The sequence below is a fragment of the Pteropus vampyrus genome, unplaced genomic scaffold (assembly GCF_000151845.1).
Source record: "Pteropus vampyrus isolate Shadow unplaced genomic scaffold, Pvam_2.0 Scaffold44, whole genome shotgun sequence".
Taxonomy (NCBI): domain Eukaryota; kingdom Metazoa; phylum Chordata; class Mammalia; order Chiroptera; family Pteropodidae; genus Pteropus; species Pteropus vampyrus.
This window is the reverse complement of record NW_011888825.1, coordinates 7,160,216-7,174,150: the sequence shown is the minus strand read 5'-3', so window position 1 is coordinate 7,174,150 and position 13,935 is coordinate 7,160,216. Positions and strand designations below refer to the sequence as shown.

The 13,935-nt window shown below is 39.9% G+C and overlaps 2 protein-coding genes across 5 annotated transcripts in view; both read left to right on the top strand.

Annotated features, from left to right (window-relative positions):
- CDRT1 (CMT1A duplicated region transcript 1) overlaps nt 1-2,972 on the top strand; it is a 38,894-nt gene extending 35,922 nt beyond the window's left edge. The window contains exon 13 of the mRNA XM_023529957.1: nt 2,103-2,972. Coding sequence (XP_023385725.1) covers nt 2,103-2,923 — 821 coding nt within the window. The 3' untranslated portion in view covers nt 2,924-2,972. The remainder of the gene's footprint in view (nt 1-2,102) is intronic.
- Nucleotides 2,973-5,875: 2,903 nt separating this feature from the next.
- LOC105291289 (Golgi apparatus membrane protein TVP23 homolog B) overlaps nt 5,876-13,935 on the top strand; it is a 24,358-nt gene continuing 16,298 nt past the window's right edge. The window contains exons 1-3 of one of the 4 annotated variants that reach the window (XM_011358986.2): nt 5,876-6,033; nt 10,014-10,096; nt 11,235-11,379. In XM_011358986.2, coding sequence (XP_011357288.1) covers nt 6,022-6,033; nt 10,014-10,096; nt 11,235-11,379 — 240 coding nt within the window. In that variant the 5' untranslated portion in view covers nt 5,876-6,021. Of the gene's footprint in view, nt 6,034-6,067; nt 6,562-10,013; nt 10,097-11,234; nt 11,380-13,935 lie in introns of those variants that run through there. The other 3 variants (XM_023529959.1, XM_023529958.1, XM_023529960.1) reach the window with 3 other exon arrangements.

The window sequence follows — 13,935 nt, the reverse complement described above, 5'->3', positions numbered from 1 at the left end:
CAGAGCAAGAACTTCTCTAACAACTAAGTTTCCAATTCTGGGTTCATAGCCTGTCTCCTTTCCCTGTCATTCAGCCTCCTCACTTCTTGGACTATAGTGTCATCAGTCCGAGTAATAGGCACAGCAGAAGAGAGAAGAGGAAGTTGAGGCTGATTTCAGAGGGCATTTTAGGGGATTTCATGAGGGAGAAGATAGATTTGGGGGTGGGTGCTATGTATGTGACATAAGGAGATAAGTGAGAGAGATGGGAAAGAAGCTTTTAAGAAGAATCACTGACTATCACAAATGGTATGTCCCTTTGTTGTTTTTGAGAGACTTTGGTAAAGATTTAAAGTGTCTTTCAGATAGTTTTGGCTAATATAATAGTGTTTCTTTGAATCAAACTCTCTGCAGGGACTAGCTTTAAGGTGAGAGTAAAATAATTTTTAGGAGGGCTCTACTCACAGTGGTTATCCTTGTATGTACCTAAGTCTGTGTACCTATGTAGGTATAGCTGTAAGATAAAGTCCTAGGAGTGGCATTGCTGAGCCAAAGGATAACTAAATTTAACAACTAGAAAGATATTGTCATGGTCGTCCTTTAAAAATGATGTGACAATTTACCATCCCACCAAGAATGCATGAGAGTTCCTACTGTACCCATGACAACACTGAGTATTATTAATCAGTTTGTTCTTGCTTGTATGATAAGTAAAAATGGTATCTGCATTTTTTTAAGGATGATCACTAACAAACTAAATGTCCATCAGTGGGCAGTAACTAAGTAGATAATGAAAAATGCATACTATGCAATATTATATAACAGCTAAAAGTTGTATTATGAAGATCTACATACATTCACTTGGAAAAAGAGTCAGGATATATTACTATACAAAGGAGAGAAATTAATGAACAATGAGTCATCACATTTCCTTTTTATAAAAGGGAATAAAACCATGTGTTTTGTCACACACATACACACACACCCAGAATCGTTTATTCTGAGATTGAAAGGGGAGTGGGGAAGATTATGCTATCCTAATTTCATTTAGTTTTATTTGTTTCAGTAAAATATTATTAACCAAGTAAAAGTCAGGGAGAAATTTGAAGTTTCATTCGATTCTAGTATGTCCATACACAACCATCTTGAGATAAAACTATTTGGCCAAGGAAAATTGTATGCTTAACATAAGGTTGCATTTTATTTGCTAGTTATAGATTGGTATAGTTTGGGGTATAGATCTTTACTTGCTAGGTCAGACTAGACAAAGACTTCTACTTTTTATGTCTCAGTTATTCCTTTTGTAAAAAGAGAATAATGCATTCAGTGTATCTGTGAGGTAATGCAGGGATGGAAAGGCCCAAATGAGGGAGATATGATAGATTTGCTCACCTGTAAAGACATCTTTGCTAACTCAAGGTCTTAAGCACCTTGTAGGCCTTGACTTTAATGTAGTGTGTCAGAACAAATCTTTGGTTCTTGTCATCAGCTTTTGGACTCTCTGTTGTTGTTCAAAACATTTTGGGAACTCCTGTTCAGGAATTGCCTTTTGCTCATGCTGTGATATTTTGCATTTGCCAGGGGTGACATATTTTGAAGGCAGTTTTGCTTTTGGGAAATGTCCTAAGATCATTTGGAGTCAAATTTGATTAATAAGGTGATCAAATTTTGGGATTCAATTTTTGTTTAAAAATAGAGGTATGTTACTATAAATTTATAAGGCCTATCCTGTGTGAGTCATAAATGAGGCATAAAGTTTTCAAAAATGTGTGGAGCATTGGGATTACATATGTTCCCTGCAAACTATACATATCTATACGTTAATATACCCTTACACACAAGTACTAACATATTTGTTAAAAACTTGTTTTGCTGAATAGGCCATAATTTTTAGTATCATAGAAGATTTTTGCCTACATGATGGCCTGTCCATTTGGCAACAAAGACCTCAGTTCGAATAGCAGTTAGAATGGATTTGATTTTCATGCATAAGTACTTGATGTTTTTGATGAAAGAGCAATTTGTTGTTTTCTTTCTCCTCTTCCTCCCTCTCCTCTTCTCTCTCCCCTCCCCCTCCCCCTCCCCCTCCTCTTCCTCCTCTTCCTTCTTTTTTGAAAAACAAGATGATGTGGCAAAAGTACCAAAACAAGGACAGCTGGAAACTCCTGGAGACTTGACCAGTCACTCAAAGAAAAAGTCCTGGCAAATACCTATGTCACCAGACCGGTTCCTCCTGACCATTAATGCCCTGCAGCAAGCCCATAATTCAGGGCAGTTTGCCTATCCCGGCAGGCCCCAGACCCAAGTCATTGATGCCTGGGGACCTTCAATTTCACATCCAAGGAAGGTCCTGAGTTTCAAAGGAAAATCAATCCAACATGCAGTTGATCAGTTGAGACTCAGCAACCCTCCCATAGATGTGAAACAAATCAATATTCCCCTTGAAATCCAGAAACTGCAGCCCAACTTGAAAAAGTCTTTGCAAAGTCCCCGAGTGCAGTCCACCATACCCCAGCCTATGCTTATCCGCTCCAGGTTCTCTGGCAGCTTGAAGGGTGAAGATCGAGCATCCAGTTCAATTGATGAAACAGCGGGCAGCTTCAGACCCTTAACCAGCATGCAGGTTATTAAACCCAAGCGCATGCTGGTTCCGCCAGTGGTCATGACAACCCAATCTGTCAAGAAAGAACGACCTCACTTCCACACAGCTCTTGATCCTTTTAGAGTGAACACTGAGTTCATGTTGTTGACTGTGAAGGAGGAGAAAGAGTATGGGGAAGCCAAGATGAAAGAATATCAGGCTAGAAAGCCCACTGGAGTGGTCGATTCAGAAAAAGCCAGCAAAGCTGCATGGATCAGGAAGATCAAAGGCCTGCCTATAGATAATTTCATGAAGCAAGGAAAAATAGCAGCCCCTGAACTTGGTCCAAACATATTTATCTGAACCAGCCTTGGGAAATTACAACGTCTTACAATAAACAGAAAACCAAGTAGATGTTGGTGTTTGGCCTCCTTTTTTTTTTTTTAGTGTTCCCTGTCAATTAACATGGGGATTCTTAATTGTCTTCCTATAAGCCAAATAACTGAAATTATCAAAGTAAGAAAACAGAGGGAGGCTGGGAGAGATTGGCATTTGTATTCTCACTGAAAACCATTCAATGAGACTTACAGAAGCACAATTTCATGGGTGGGGAATGGGGAAGTGATCATTGGAAGTTAAATACCACTCATCACTACCAATTCACTACTATCATTTTTGTACCAAATGAACTGATGGGATTGTATCAGAATAATGCATTGGAGTTCCATGGTACTTTTGCTTGGAAGCTTGATGAAGCTTGTTGAGTTAAAAATTTAAAAGGAGAAGCCGTCAGTGGGGTTGACCTATTGCATTTGAGAACATTACAAGTTCTTTTTCCAATCAGGGCTAACTCCTGTGGAAGAGAATTAAGCATATTTACCCTTTCTACAAAGGGGCCCACTTATATGGAGTGTGCTGGTTTCTACTTACACTTTCTGAAGATAGTATTATAGTCCAGGCAGGTAATTTAGAAGAGAGTAGCCCACCATGAGGGCTATGCCCATTGGAGAGCTCAAGTCGCGTACAAAGGGGAGAGCTGCTCCTCAGTGGCTCAGCATGCGTGTAGGATGCTGTGAGACAATAGAAAATTATATTGGCCTCTGCCCCTGGTTCCTGGCACAGAGCTCCTGAAACCCTTGTAAAGTCCTAAGTGGTAAGAGGACTAGGAGTATCTTCTGTTCTAATGAGGTGACTCTGGGTGGGCTCCTGGATGGGGGATGGTCACCAGGCAGACCAAGTCATGATGAGAATTTTCAGCCCAATTCCCATTCTTTAGAGAGGAAAGAGGGGCTGGAAATGGAGTTAATGATTGATCATGCCTACGTGAGGAAGCTCCATAAAAATTCCAACAGTAGGGGGTTAAGAGAGCTTCCAGGTTGGTGAACAAATCTACGAACTGTGAGGGTGACACACCCCAACTCCATGGGGACAAAAGCTCCTGCACTCAGGACTCTTCCAGATCTCACCCCATACATCTCTTCATCTGCCTGTTCATTTGTATCTCCAACCTTTTTGGCACCAGGGACTAGTGTTGTTAGGAGAATCTAATGCCTGATGATCTGAGATGGAGCTGAGATGGTGATGCTAGCGCTGGGGAGCAGCTGCAAATACAGATGAATCTTCCGCTTCCCCCGCCACTTACCTCCTGCAACGTGGCCGGGTTCCTAACAGGCCACGGACTGGTACTGGTCCGCAGCCCAGGGGTTGGGGACCTCTGCTTTATCATATCCTTTCAAACACTGGTAAGTTTAAGTGTTTTCCTGAGTTTTGTGAGCTGCTCTAGCAAATTAATTGAACCCCAGGAGTGGGGGGGTGGGTCGTTGGAACCTCTGTTCTATAGCTGGTTGGTCAGAAGCACAGCTGATAATGTGGACTTGTGACCGGTGTGTGTGTGTGTGTGTGTGTGTGTGTGTGTGTGTGTGTGTGTTAGGACTGAGCCCTTAACCTGTGTGATCTGATAATAACTCCAGGTGAATACTATCAGAATTAAATTATAGTACACCCAGATGGTTTCACAGATAATTGCTTGGTGTGGAGAAAAACCTCCATACATTTGGTGACCAGAAGTGGTGTTTTATGTGTAGTAAAGAAGACACACAGGAGAGAAACACAATAGAGAAGAACTGTTTTTTGTCTTTTTTTTCCTACACAGGAGATAAACTGAGAGTTTTCTACACAGATGGTAATGAATTCAAATAGAATGCAAAACAAAACCAACAAAAAACAAAACCCCACAACCCACACACTGGATGGGCCACCAAAAACATGGTATGGGCAGCCTAGATGCAAAGGTCACTTATTCAAAGCCTCCGTTTTCATTTCCAAGTGCAAGAATACAATTGTTTGTTACGCTTTCTCTCCTTTGAGAAATTTTTCATTATTAATATATTAGGTTTAAAGCTGCACTGGCAAATAGCCATGTAAAATATCGTAATTTTAATAGAATCTCCTCAATTAAGGAAATATGCCAATATATTACTCCATGAACCTTCCACAGCAGTTTGATGTAGGCCAGTGCAGGCAGGATGTTGTTATAATTAGTTTCAAAGATGATTTACAGCTCCTGAATTTCAGGTCCTTCAAATGGGCAAGGTCACACCATTAGCAACTAAACTTAAAACAATAATAAGAATACCATCTCCTATTTATTAGGTCCTTAACCAGTAAGATACTATTATCATCCCCACTTTACAACAGAGGAAAGACTTCCACAGAGGTTTGATAACTGGTAAGTGGAAGAGGCAGGATTCAAGCCCCAAAGCTTAAGCTCCAGGGCCCACGCTCTCACCCTCTCTGTTCCTTAAGTTTCCCGGTGTCTTCCACAATTATACTGTCCATTGTTTACGCGAGTTCTCCTGCTTTGCTATTAATAACTTTTTACCCCTTCGCAGGAGCACATTAATTTTTTTCAAGTGCTTCTAAAATTTAAGATACAAATATAATACTGTAAAGGAAAACTCTGTAAAACAAAAATGCAATACGAAATAATAAAGCCCTAACCCCGCCTTTAAGACACTGGTGCGAAGAGGAATAACGTCTCTTAGGTAGCAACAACATCTCTACGTGACAAGCCACGAAGCTTGCAACTTAAATCCAACTGCCGCACTGGGCTCCTTTCCCAGATGGTTTTTCTCCTGGGCTAGTACTAGCTCCCGCCCCAGTCTGCTCATCTAGCCCTGCTCCCTGGTCGCCCCGCCCACTTTCTCGCCCCGCCCCGTCACGGTCCGCATAATACAGCTCTTCGGGATAGCCCGGACCATGCACTCGCCCCGCCCCCACGCTCTCCCTGTCGCTGAGCTTGCTTCTCCCGCGAGGCGCCTGGAAGCGGAAGCGTGGACGTGCTGTGGCTTGTACTTTGGCTCCTCCTGGCCTCTGGTGACCTTCCCGTGTCAGTTCCAGTCCCCGCCTAGCTGCCGTCGCGCTGACGTGGCTTCCGGAAGTGGGGCTGGCTCAAGGCCGCCATGTTTCAGCAGGTGAGGGGCTGTGGCGCGGGGTGAGGGTGGCGGTGGCGGCGGTGGGCTCGGCCTAGAGGATGGGCGGGGCGCGAGTCGGGCGTCTGGGGCGATCGTGTCCGCGTCCCGGCTCGCTACCCGTGTCGGAGGAGTAGCGGAGTGGGCGGAAGAGGTGGGGGTTGGAGGAACGCAGGCCGTTCACGGGCTGGATTCCGTGAACCCTCTGGTGGCGGGAGACCCAGGCTGTGTGGAGGGGGAACAGCTTCCGGGTGTGGAAAAGCGCATTGTCGACAAACGCAGAGCGCCCGGGGCCGGGCTGCAGAAACGCTGTTCTATGTGAAATTGCTTTGGTCTTTCTCAACCGTTCGTGGACAGCCGGGGGGGAACACCCTGATGCTTAGGGGTGCGCTGCGATTCTGTCGAAATAGGAGACACCGCCAGACCCTTGTATTCGTTTCTGTTGCCAGACTAACATTGAATTGGTGGCGGTTAGTGGCTGACCACATCTGTGCTCTTAGTTACAGTCATCAGGTTTTCAACCAGAGATTGGTGAGAATAATTTAATCTTTAAAAAAATTTTTACTATTTATAGTGCACTTTCACTTAGATTGTCATATATCTATATCTATATCTATATCTATATATCTATATCTATCTATATCTATATATCTATAGAGAGGTTTGTATGGCTCGGGCACTGTTTTAGGCCTTGGGATAGGGCTGTAAACAGTACAGTTTTCTTGCCCCGAATTGCCGGGTACATTGTAGGGTGCTGAGGGATGGGAGCTTGTCGAGGGTTTGGAGTGGGAAGATATAATAAGTTACGTAACTAAAGATATTTTCAGATAATGATAGCAAAGAAAAGGTGGTGTAATAGCAAGTATCTGAGAATAGGACAACCTTAGGATTTATGGTCAGGAAAGACCACTCAGGAGGTGACTTGAATGGACAAAAAAAATCCAGCGATGATTAAATTAGGCTTTCTCAACCTGCACCCAGGCTGAAGGAGGCTGGAAACACACACACACACACACACACACACAACGTACTGTTCCCACCTTAAGTTTGTGATCATGGACCTCAAGTGAGCCCTTCATACTGCCAGGCACTCATCACTACATTTCCATTGTTGCCCCACTCTCACCCTCCTGGGCCGCTAATAAAACCTCTCTCCTCAAACTGTTAACATTTCTCCCTTATCTTCAGTCAGCTTGTTTCACAGAAAATGGAAGCCATCAGAAGAAAATTTTCACACCACCTGCCATCCTCATCTTGGCTCATAATTCTCATATACTCTTCCTCTCTTTTATTATAATTGAACTGTCTGTGCTCTGTTCCAGGCTGTGCCCTCTTCTTATGCACTGATTTCCATCTCATCTGGCTTGCTGGAAGGCATTGATCCAGCAATTCTCCTTTCTCTCAGCATCATTTTTATCCCTTTTTATAAGCTTGGTTACACAGCGTAGAAATGTGCTCTAATTGCTCCTACCTTAAAAACTCCACATGCCCTTTCAGCTATCATCCCATTCTTTGCTTGTTAAGAGACCTGTCTACACTTGTCTCTTCATTCTTCTATTCTCTCTTCTATCTATTCTAGTTAGGCTTTCTCCCTCCTTCCTCTGCCATATTGAAATGCTCTTATTGAGGTCATTGATGACTTGTTAGAAATAACAGTAGTCACTTTTTGGTTTTCATCTTACTTGTGAGCATTTGACATAGTTGATTGGATCCTCCTCCTGGAAACACTTTCCTTTTCTGGTTTCCAGGATACCACCCTTTCCTGGTTCACCTCCTACTCCATAGCACCCCCACTGCTTATTCCTTCCAAATCTTTTTGACCTCTAAATATTGGGGTGTCCAGAGTCTATTTGGCATTTTCATCCTTTTAGGTGCTAAGGACAAAAAGTTTGGAATCTTCTTTGACTCCTTTTCTCCTACCCCACATTCAACTCATCAGCAAATCCTGTCAGTTCTACCTTAAAAATATTTGTTATCTGGCTGTTTTTCATCCCTTCCACTGCATTCACTTTAGACCAAACCATTACTATTTGGATTCCTTACTGAATTAGCCTGCTGACCAACTTTGTGCCTTTGTCTTTTCCCCCTTGCCCTCTTACTCTTTCTCTCCAGATTCTTAACACAGTAGCCAGAATTTTCCTTCTAACACGTTTCATCGCCTTCTCTGATTCTGACCCTTCTGTGTTCCTCTAATAAGGATCATTGCGATTACATTATTGGCACCACCTGGATAATCCAGGGTAATTTTCCCATCTCAAGATACTTAATAACTTCTGCAATTTTTTTTTTTTTTTTGGCCAAGTAAATTTACATATTCATAAGATCTAGGGATTAGAGCCTGGACTTCTTTGGTGGAGTGAGAGGAGACATTAGTATACTTACCGCAGTAAATAGAGGAGGATGGCCTGAGACAAGGGCTTAGAGGTGGACAGGGACCAGATCCTGATATGTGATGATAAGGAGTCTGTTTTTCAGCCAAAATGCTATGGATTTTATGTAAGGGAAGGCTATGATCTAATGTGAAAAGGTCACCTTAGTTGGAGATTGGACTATTGGGATAAAGGGCTGAAGGCCTTGGCTTTTCATTCCATAGCATCATACAGTAGAGATCTCAGTCTTAACTGCATATTATTATCATCTAGAGAGCTTTAAAAAATCCAGACACCCAGACCACACCCCAGACCAGTTACATCTGAACCTCAAAGCGGGACCCAGGTGTCAGGTTTTTTTTCTTTTTTTTTTTTTTTAAAGCATCTCAGGTAATTCTAGCCTGTAGCCAAGGCTGTGAGAACCACTGGTCTCAGATTGGAATTCGTTTTACCTTTCAAGCATTAGTTCCTACTTCACTTCTCCCACCTTTCACTTACTCTGTAGGCTCCCTGGCCATTCCTTGTACATACTTTGCACATTCTCACTTCTGTGCCTTTGAAAATATACCTAGTCGAGGGACTAGAGTGAGCAGGAGGCCTCCTTGCTCTGTCAAGGCCCAGCTGATAAACTCTCCTTCAGGAAGCTTCTCCAGAGCCCTTTCTTTTCCTGTGTTCCCATTTGTACTGGCACTGATCTCAGTCTACCTTGTGTTATAGGTGATTGCCTCCTTTTGTATTCATGCATACCGTCAACAAATATTTTACTGCTTTGCCTGACACTGTTTGACACTAGGATTTATTATAGTGCAATGACAGACCATGCCTTATAGTAGCTTAGAGTTTGGATGGAGGTAGGAGTAGATGTACAGTAAGAATATCCTGAGATAAGAGCTGAAGGTGAGACTAGAGATAAAATTGGAGGCTGGTGAGGGGCTGGCACTAGTAAAGGTATAAAAAGCAAATTCATGTGGTTGAGGCAGAAGGTGAATTGCTGTGAGTTGAGGTGTAAACCACTCTTAGAAGCCTAAAGTCATGAAAGGAAGGAACACTATGGGAAGGAAAGTAGAAGGTAGAAGGAGAGATTCAGGATCAGGGTTTTAAAAAAATCTTTATGCAATAAAGAACACTTGAAGAAGTTTATATACTGATTAGAAACATCCAATAGAAAGCTTTGATAATATAAGAAAGTGTAAATAAAGGGAAAATTGATGAACAGGCCCCAGAGGAGACAGGAAAATAAGTGATTCCAAGTAGTTTGTTTTGCTTTGGATAAAAAGAAAGTTATGAGAAGGGGTCAGGGAAAGAAGTATGCAGTCACATGATTCTGTAAAGGAGCCCCAAACATTGAATTTATCCCTGATAGCCTCAGCATTCTCTGTGACTTTGCAGCAACATCTGTACCCTGGTGGTTTTCTCACGGCTCAGCAGCTTGGGTAGGGATGGATTATCACATGGGGATGAAGGAACTGTACATGCCCTTTTCCTAGGTTGTGAATTCCAGTTGTCTGTGACCACATCTTGTCTCCCATTTTGACTAACATGCTGTCTTGTGTGTAGTTGGCGTGCACATACTGAATTTCATTTTGCTTCATGAATGTTTAATTTTCCTATTAGGACAGTAATGATGACACTGAAGATGTTGCACTGTTTGACGCAGAAGAGGAAACAGCTAATAGACCAAAAAAATCCAAAATCAGGTATGAGGATACATTTTAAGAGTTGTGTTAGTGTCCAAGGCTGTCCTGGTGCCAGCGGTTCTGATTCAAGTTGTGATGTACTTGTGAATATTGTATATTGCTAGTGTGATCTAAAGATCTGAGACAAAGATGACAATTCATATTTTCTTTGGGAATAACTGGTATATGGAATTTTACTCTTGAGTTTTCAAATCTGCAAATCCAGTTATGTGAACATTGGTGTGTTAATTCTGACTACAGTTTACCAAGAATGCACCGTTTCTTTAGTTTCTATAGATATATTGCATTTTGATTTACTGTGCAAATTTCAGAATTGCATCTTTTGTATGAACTAACATGAAAATATTAAAGATATTTCTATTCCAAATTTAGTTCTCTCTAAAAAATTCACTTAATGAAATCAAAATCTATAAACCTTAAAAGCATTATACTGAGAGACGCCAGTCACAAAAGACCACATATTGTACAATTTTATTAACCTTAAATCTCCAGAATAGGCAAATCTTTGGAGGCAGAAAGTACATTTTTGGTTGCCTAGGGCTAGAGAGGGGTGGAGTTAGGGTAAATGGGGATTGACTGCCAAGGGGTAAGGGTTTCCTTTGGGAGTAATGAAAAGTTCTAAAATTGATTGTACTATTCTGTGAATATAGCAAAAACTATTGAATTATATACTTTAAATAGGTGAATTGCATGGTATATGGATTAATCTCAATAAAGATGTTTAAAAAAAACAACAACTCTGCCTGATGGTTGCTTTGTCTTAATGCCTGAAGTGATTTCTGAGGGCCTACAAATTCTTTTGTTATGATTTTTGGACATATAAGAATAGGATTTAATCCTAAGAGTATGGTTTCCTTATTCCTTCAAGCTTGGTAAAGTTTCTTACATATTTTGTGAAAGTTTATGTTCAACGAGTTGTTAAAATCATGTTTTCATAGTAGATTTGCTTTGACAACAGGGCCTAGTCAAATAATGGGACTTATGAAAAAAAAAGTAGCAGATTGCTGCCTCTTCAAATCACCTCTTTTATTTTGACCAAACTGCATGATTATGCTATAGCTGAAGCATCTTTCATCTACATCTGCAGTACCTGTGTAAAATGTAATTGTATTTCTTTGATTATGTTTTTGGTTTTCAGACACCCAGTGGCATCATTTTTCCATTTATTCTTTCGAGTCAGTGCAATTGTAGTCTATCTTCTCTGTGAATTGTTCAGCAGCAGCTTTATTGCCTGTATGGTGACAATTATCTTGTTGTTGTCATGTGACTTTTGGGCAGTCAAGGTAGGTTTAATTGTTTATATTTTGAAATCATATTAATATGTTGAGATTGAATGATGTAAGACAGTAAAAAAAAATGACACAGCATTTTGGATTGGCATTAATTTATCTTTTTGTTACCTTAGGCCTCATCTTAGAACGCCAGGTATATTAGATCACATGTAGGTTATTACACTACTCACTTGTCTGTGCCTCATGTCTGTGCCTACATCAGCTTTAAAATTAAATAAAATGTGACAAGCAGATACAGACCCTACATATACTTCTGATCCATACCACTGGTTTTGCTTCAGGGTTACCTTCAGCTGTGTTGTGTATGATTTCTAGATAAGACCCCAGGATAGTTTGTCTGCAAATACCTAAGGAGTACCCACCATTTGCAAAGGCTCTTATGTGAGCTCTAGGGTAGTATTTCTCCAATAGGGCCAATTTTGTCTCTCGGGACATTTGTCAATGTCTGAAGACATTTTTGGTTATCATGACTAGAGTGGGGAAGTATGCTATTGGCATCTAGTGAGTAGTGGCCAGGGATGCTGGTAAACATCTTATGATGCACAGATAGGACAGTCCCCCACAACAAAGAATTATCTAGTCTCAAATGTCAGTAGTGCTGAGGTTGAGAAACCCTGTTGTAGGGGATAGAAAGGAGTGAAAGAAATGCTTTCAAACTTAAAGGCAATGATGAATAGAAAGGTGGATGGATATAGATAGGTACATAGATGGACATGTGATAAAGTAATTATATTAAAATAGTATTAATATAGACTCTAGGTGGTAGATATATAGGTGTTCACTGTAAAACTTTACTTCTTGTGTTTAGGAATTTTCATAGTAAAATGGTGGGGAATATATCAGAGGCCAAAAAATAGCAAAAGCTAATTTAGGAATTTCAGAGACATGTATGTTGATTCAAAGACCAGAAAGATGTTACAAATCTATTCACACCATCAACTCAGCCATTTTTAGATTTTTTGATTCTTACAGATATCAGAAGTGGTTGGCTTGGTGGTGGCCATTTTATATAGGCCACAAAATGCTGAGAATGAAGATTACAAAGGTCTGTTTTCTTTAGGCTTCTCTTTTGTACAGTCTTGGCTTATTTTTCCCTGAAATTCTTCTGTTGCTTTATGCTTTTAAGTGTTTACCATATCTTGGTCACAGTTTTGTTTTGAGGAATGCTTTCTTTTTGTTGTTCATATAATTTCTGTTTAGCCAGATAGAATACAGCTTTCGGTTAGTTCTTGGTAATTTCCAAACTCTTATAATTAAATAATTAAATCCTTCTGGATTTAGCGTTTTAAAAAATGTGGCCAAAAAGTATATTTTCTGATAAGCTGTTTTTTTTTTTTTTTAAATGATGGCTTAAAAACTGTCATCCTTTTATCTTGATTAAATTCCTTATAGATATTGAAACAATTGAGATATGAAGCAAAATTAAAAAGTCAAGTTGGGGAAATTATTAAATAAACTTGGGCAAAGGCATAGGCAGGGTTCTGAACCTAGTTAGAACAGAGATGTGTCATAATTTTTATAATTCTTAATGCAGTTATCAAGAGAAGAGATCATTATTAAAAAATAAAAAAGATAAATTATTTTAAAAAGTTAAAAAAATGTAAAAAATAACCTCTGTATGGGGCTTTTGTTCTATTCCTTCCCCTGACAGGTAGAGTCAAAAGGTTAAATAATAGTTTTAAAAATTTAATGGTAATTATTAGTAAAATTTAAAATAAGTTGTTTGTCTTCCACATTGGAGAAGATAGGAGCAACTAAAACAGTTCATACAGCAAGAGAAGGAAATGAAACATGTCAAGGAAGCTTAAATTTCACAAGGCATAGAACAAGGTGATGGAAGTAGTAGCAAATTATAACAGTAAATGTAATTTGATTAAACTCTTTTATAAGATAAGAAGTCTAAGATTGGGTCAAAAATCAAAAGTCCAACCAAAAAGTTCTAACTAAAATTGCGACATTAGAAAAAGTAAAAAAAGGCAAAGATAACATCAGACCAATTCAAACAGAAAGAAACTTGGCACTATAATATCGTTAGACAAAATAGAAATGAGGGTAAGACAGCAGTCAGTGGAACAGAAAAGATCATTTTATGAATCACAGTGAGGCTCATTCACAGAATGACATTACACAAAACTATGAATAGTGAAAAACTAGAGACACTAGAAGATGGAGGGAACATTATCGTGATAGGAGTTTAACACTGTCCTTGACAGATCAAAGCAACAAGAAATAAATAAAGTCTAAAGGATCTGAATGAAATAACAAGATCACTGTAATTGCAGTATTTGGAACTTTGTATGTAAAGAGATAATTTATTACCTTCTTGTTCAGTTCCTGTTCAGCATTTACAAAATGTTCAGCATCACTAACAAAAATTGATTAAATATCACTACTAAGAAAATTCAAATAAATTGCTCAAAGCAGCTACGGTTTCTAGTCCAGTGCAACAAAACTAGAAATTATAAAAAATGATTGTCAAAACTGGAATTACAAAAGCCAGCCTGCCAAATATTTTGGCTTAAAAAGGAAACAAAAACTGTAGATAAT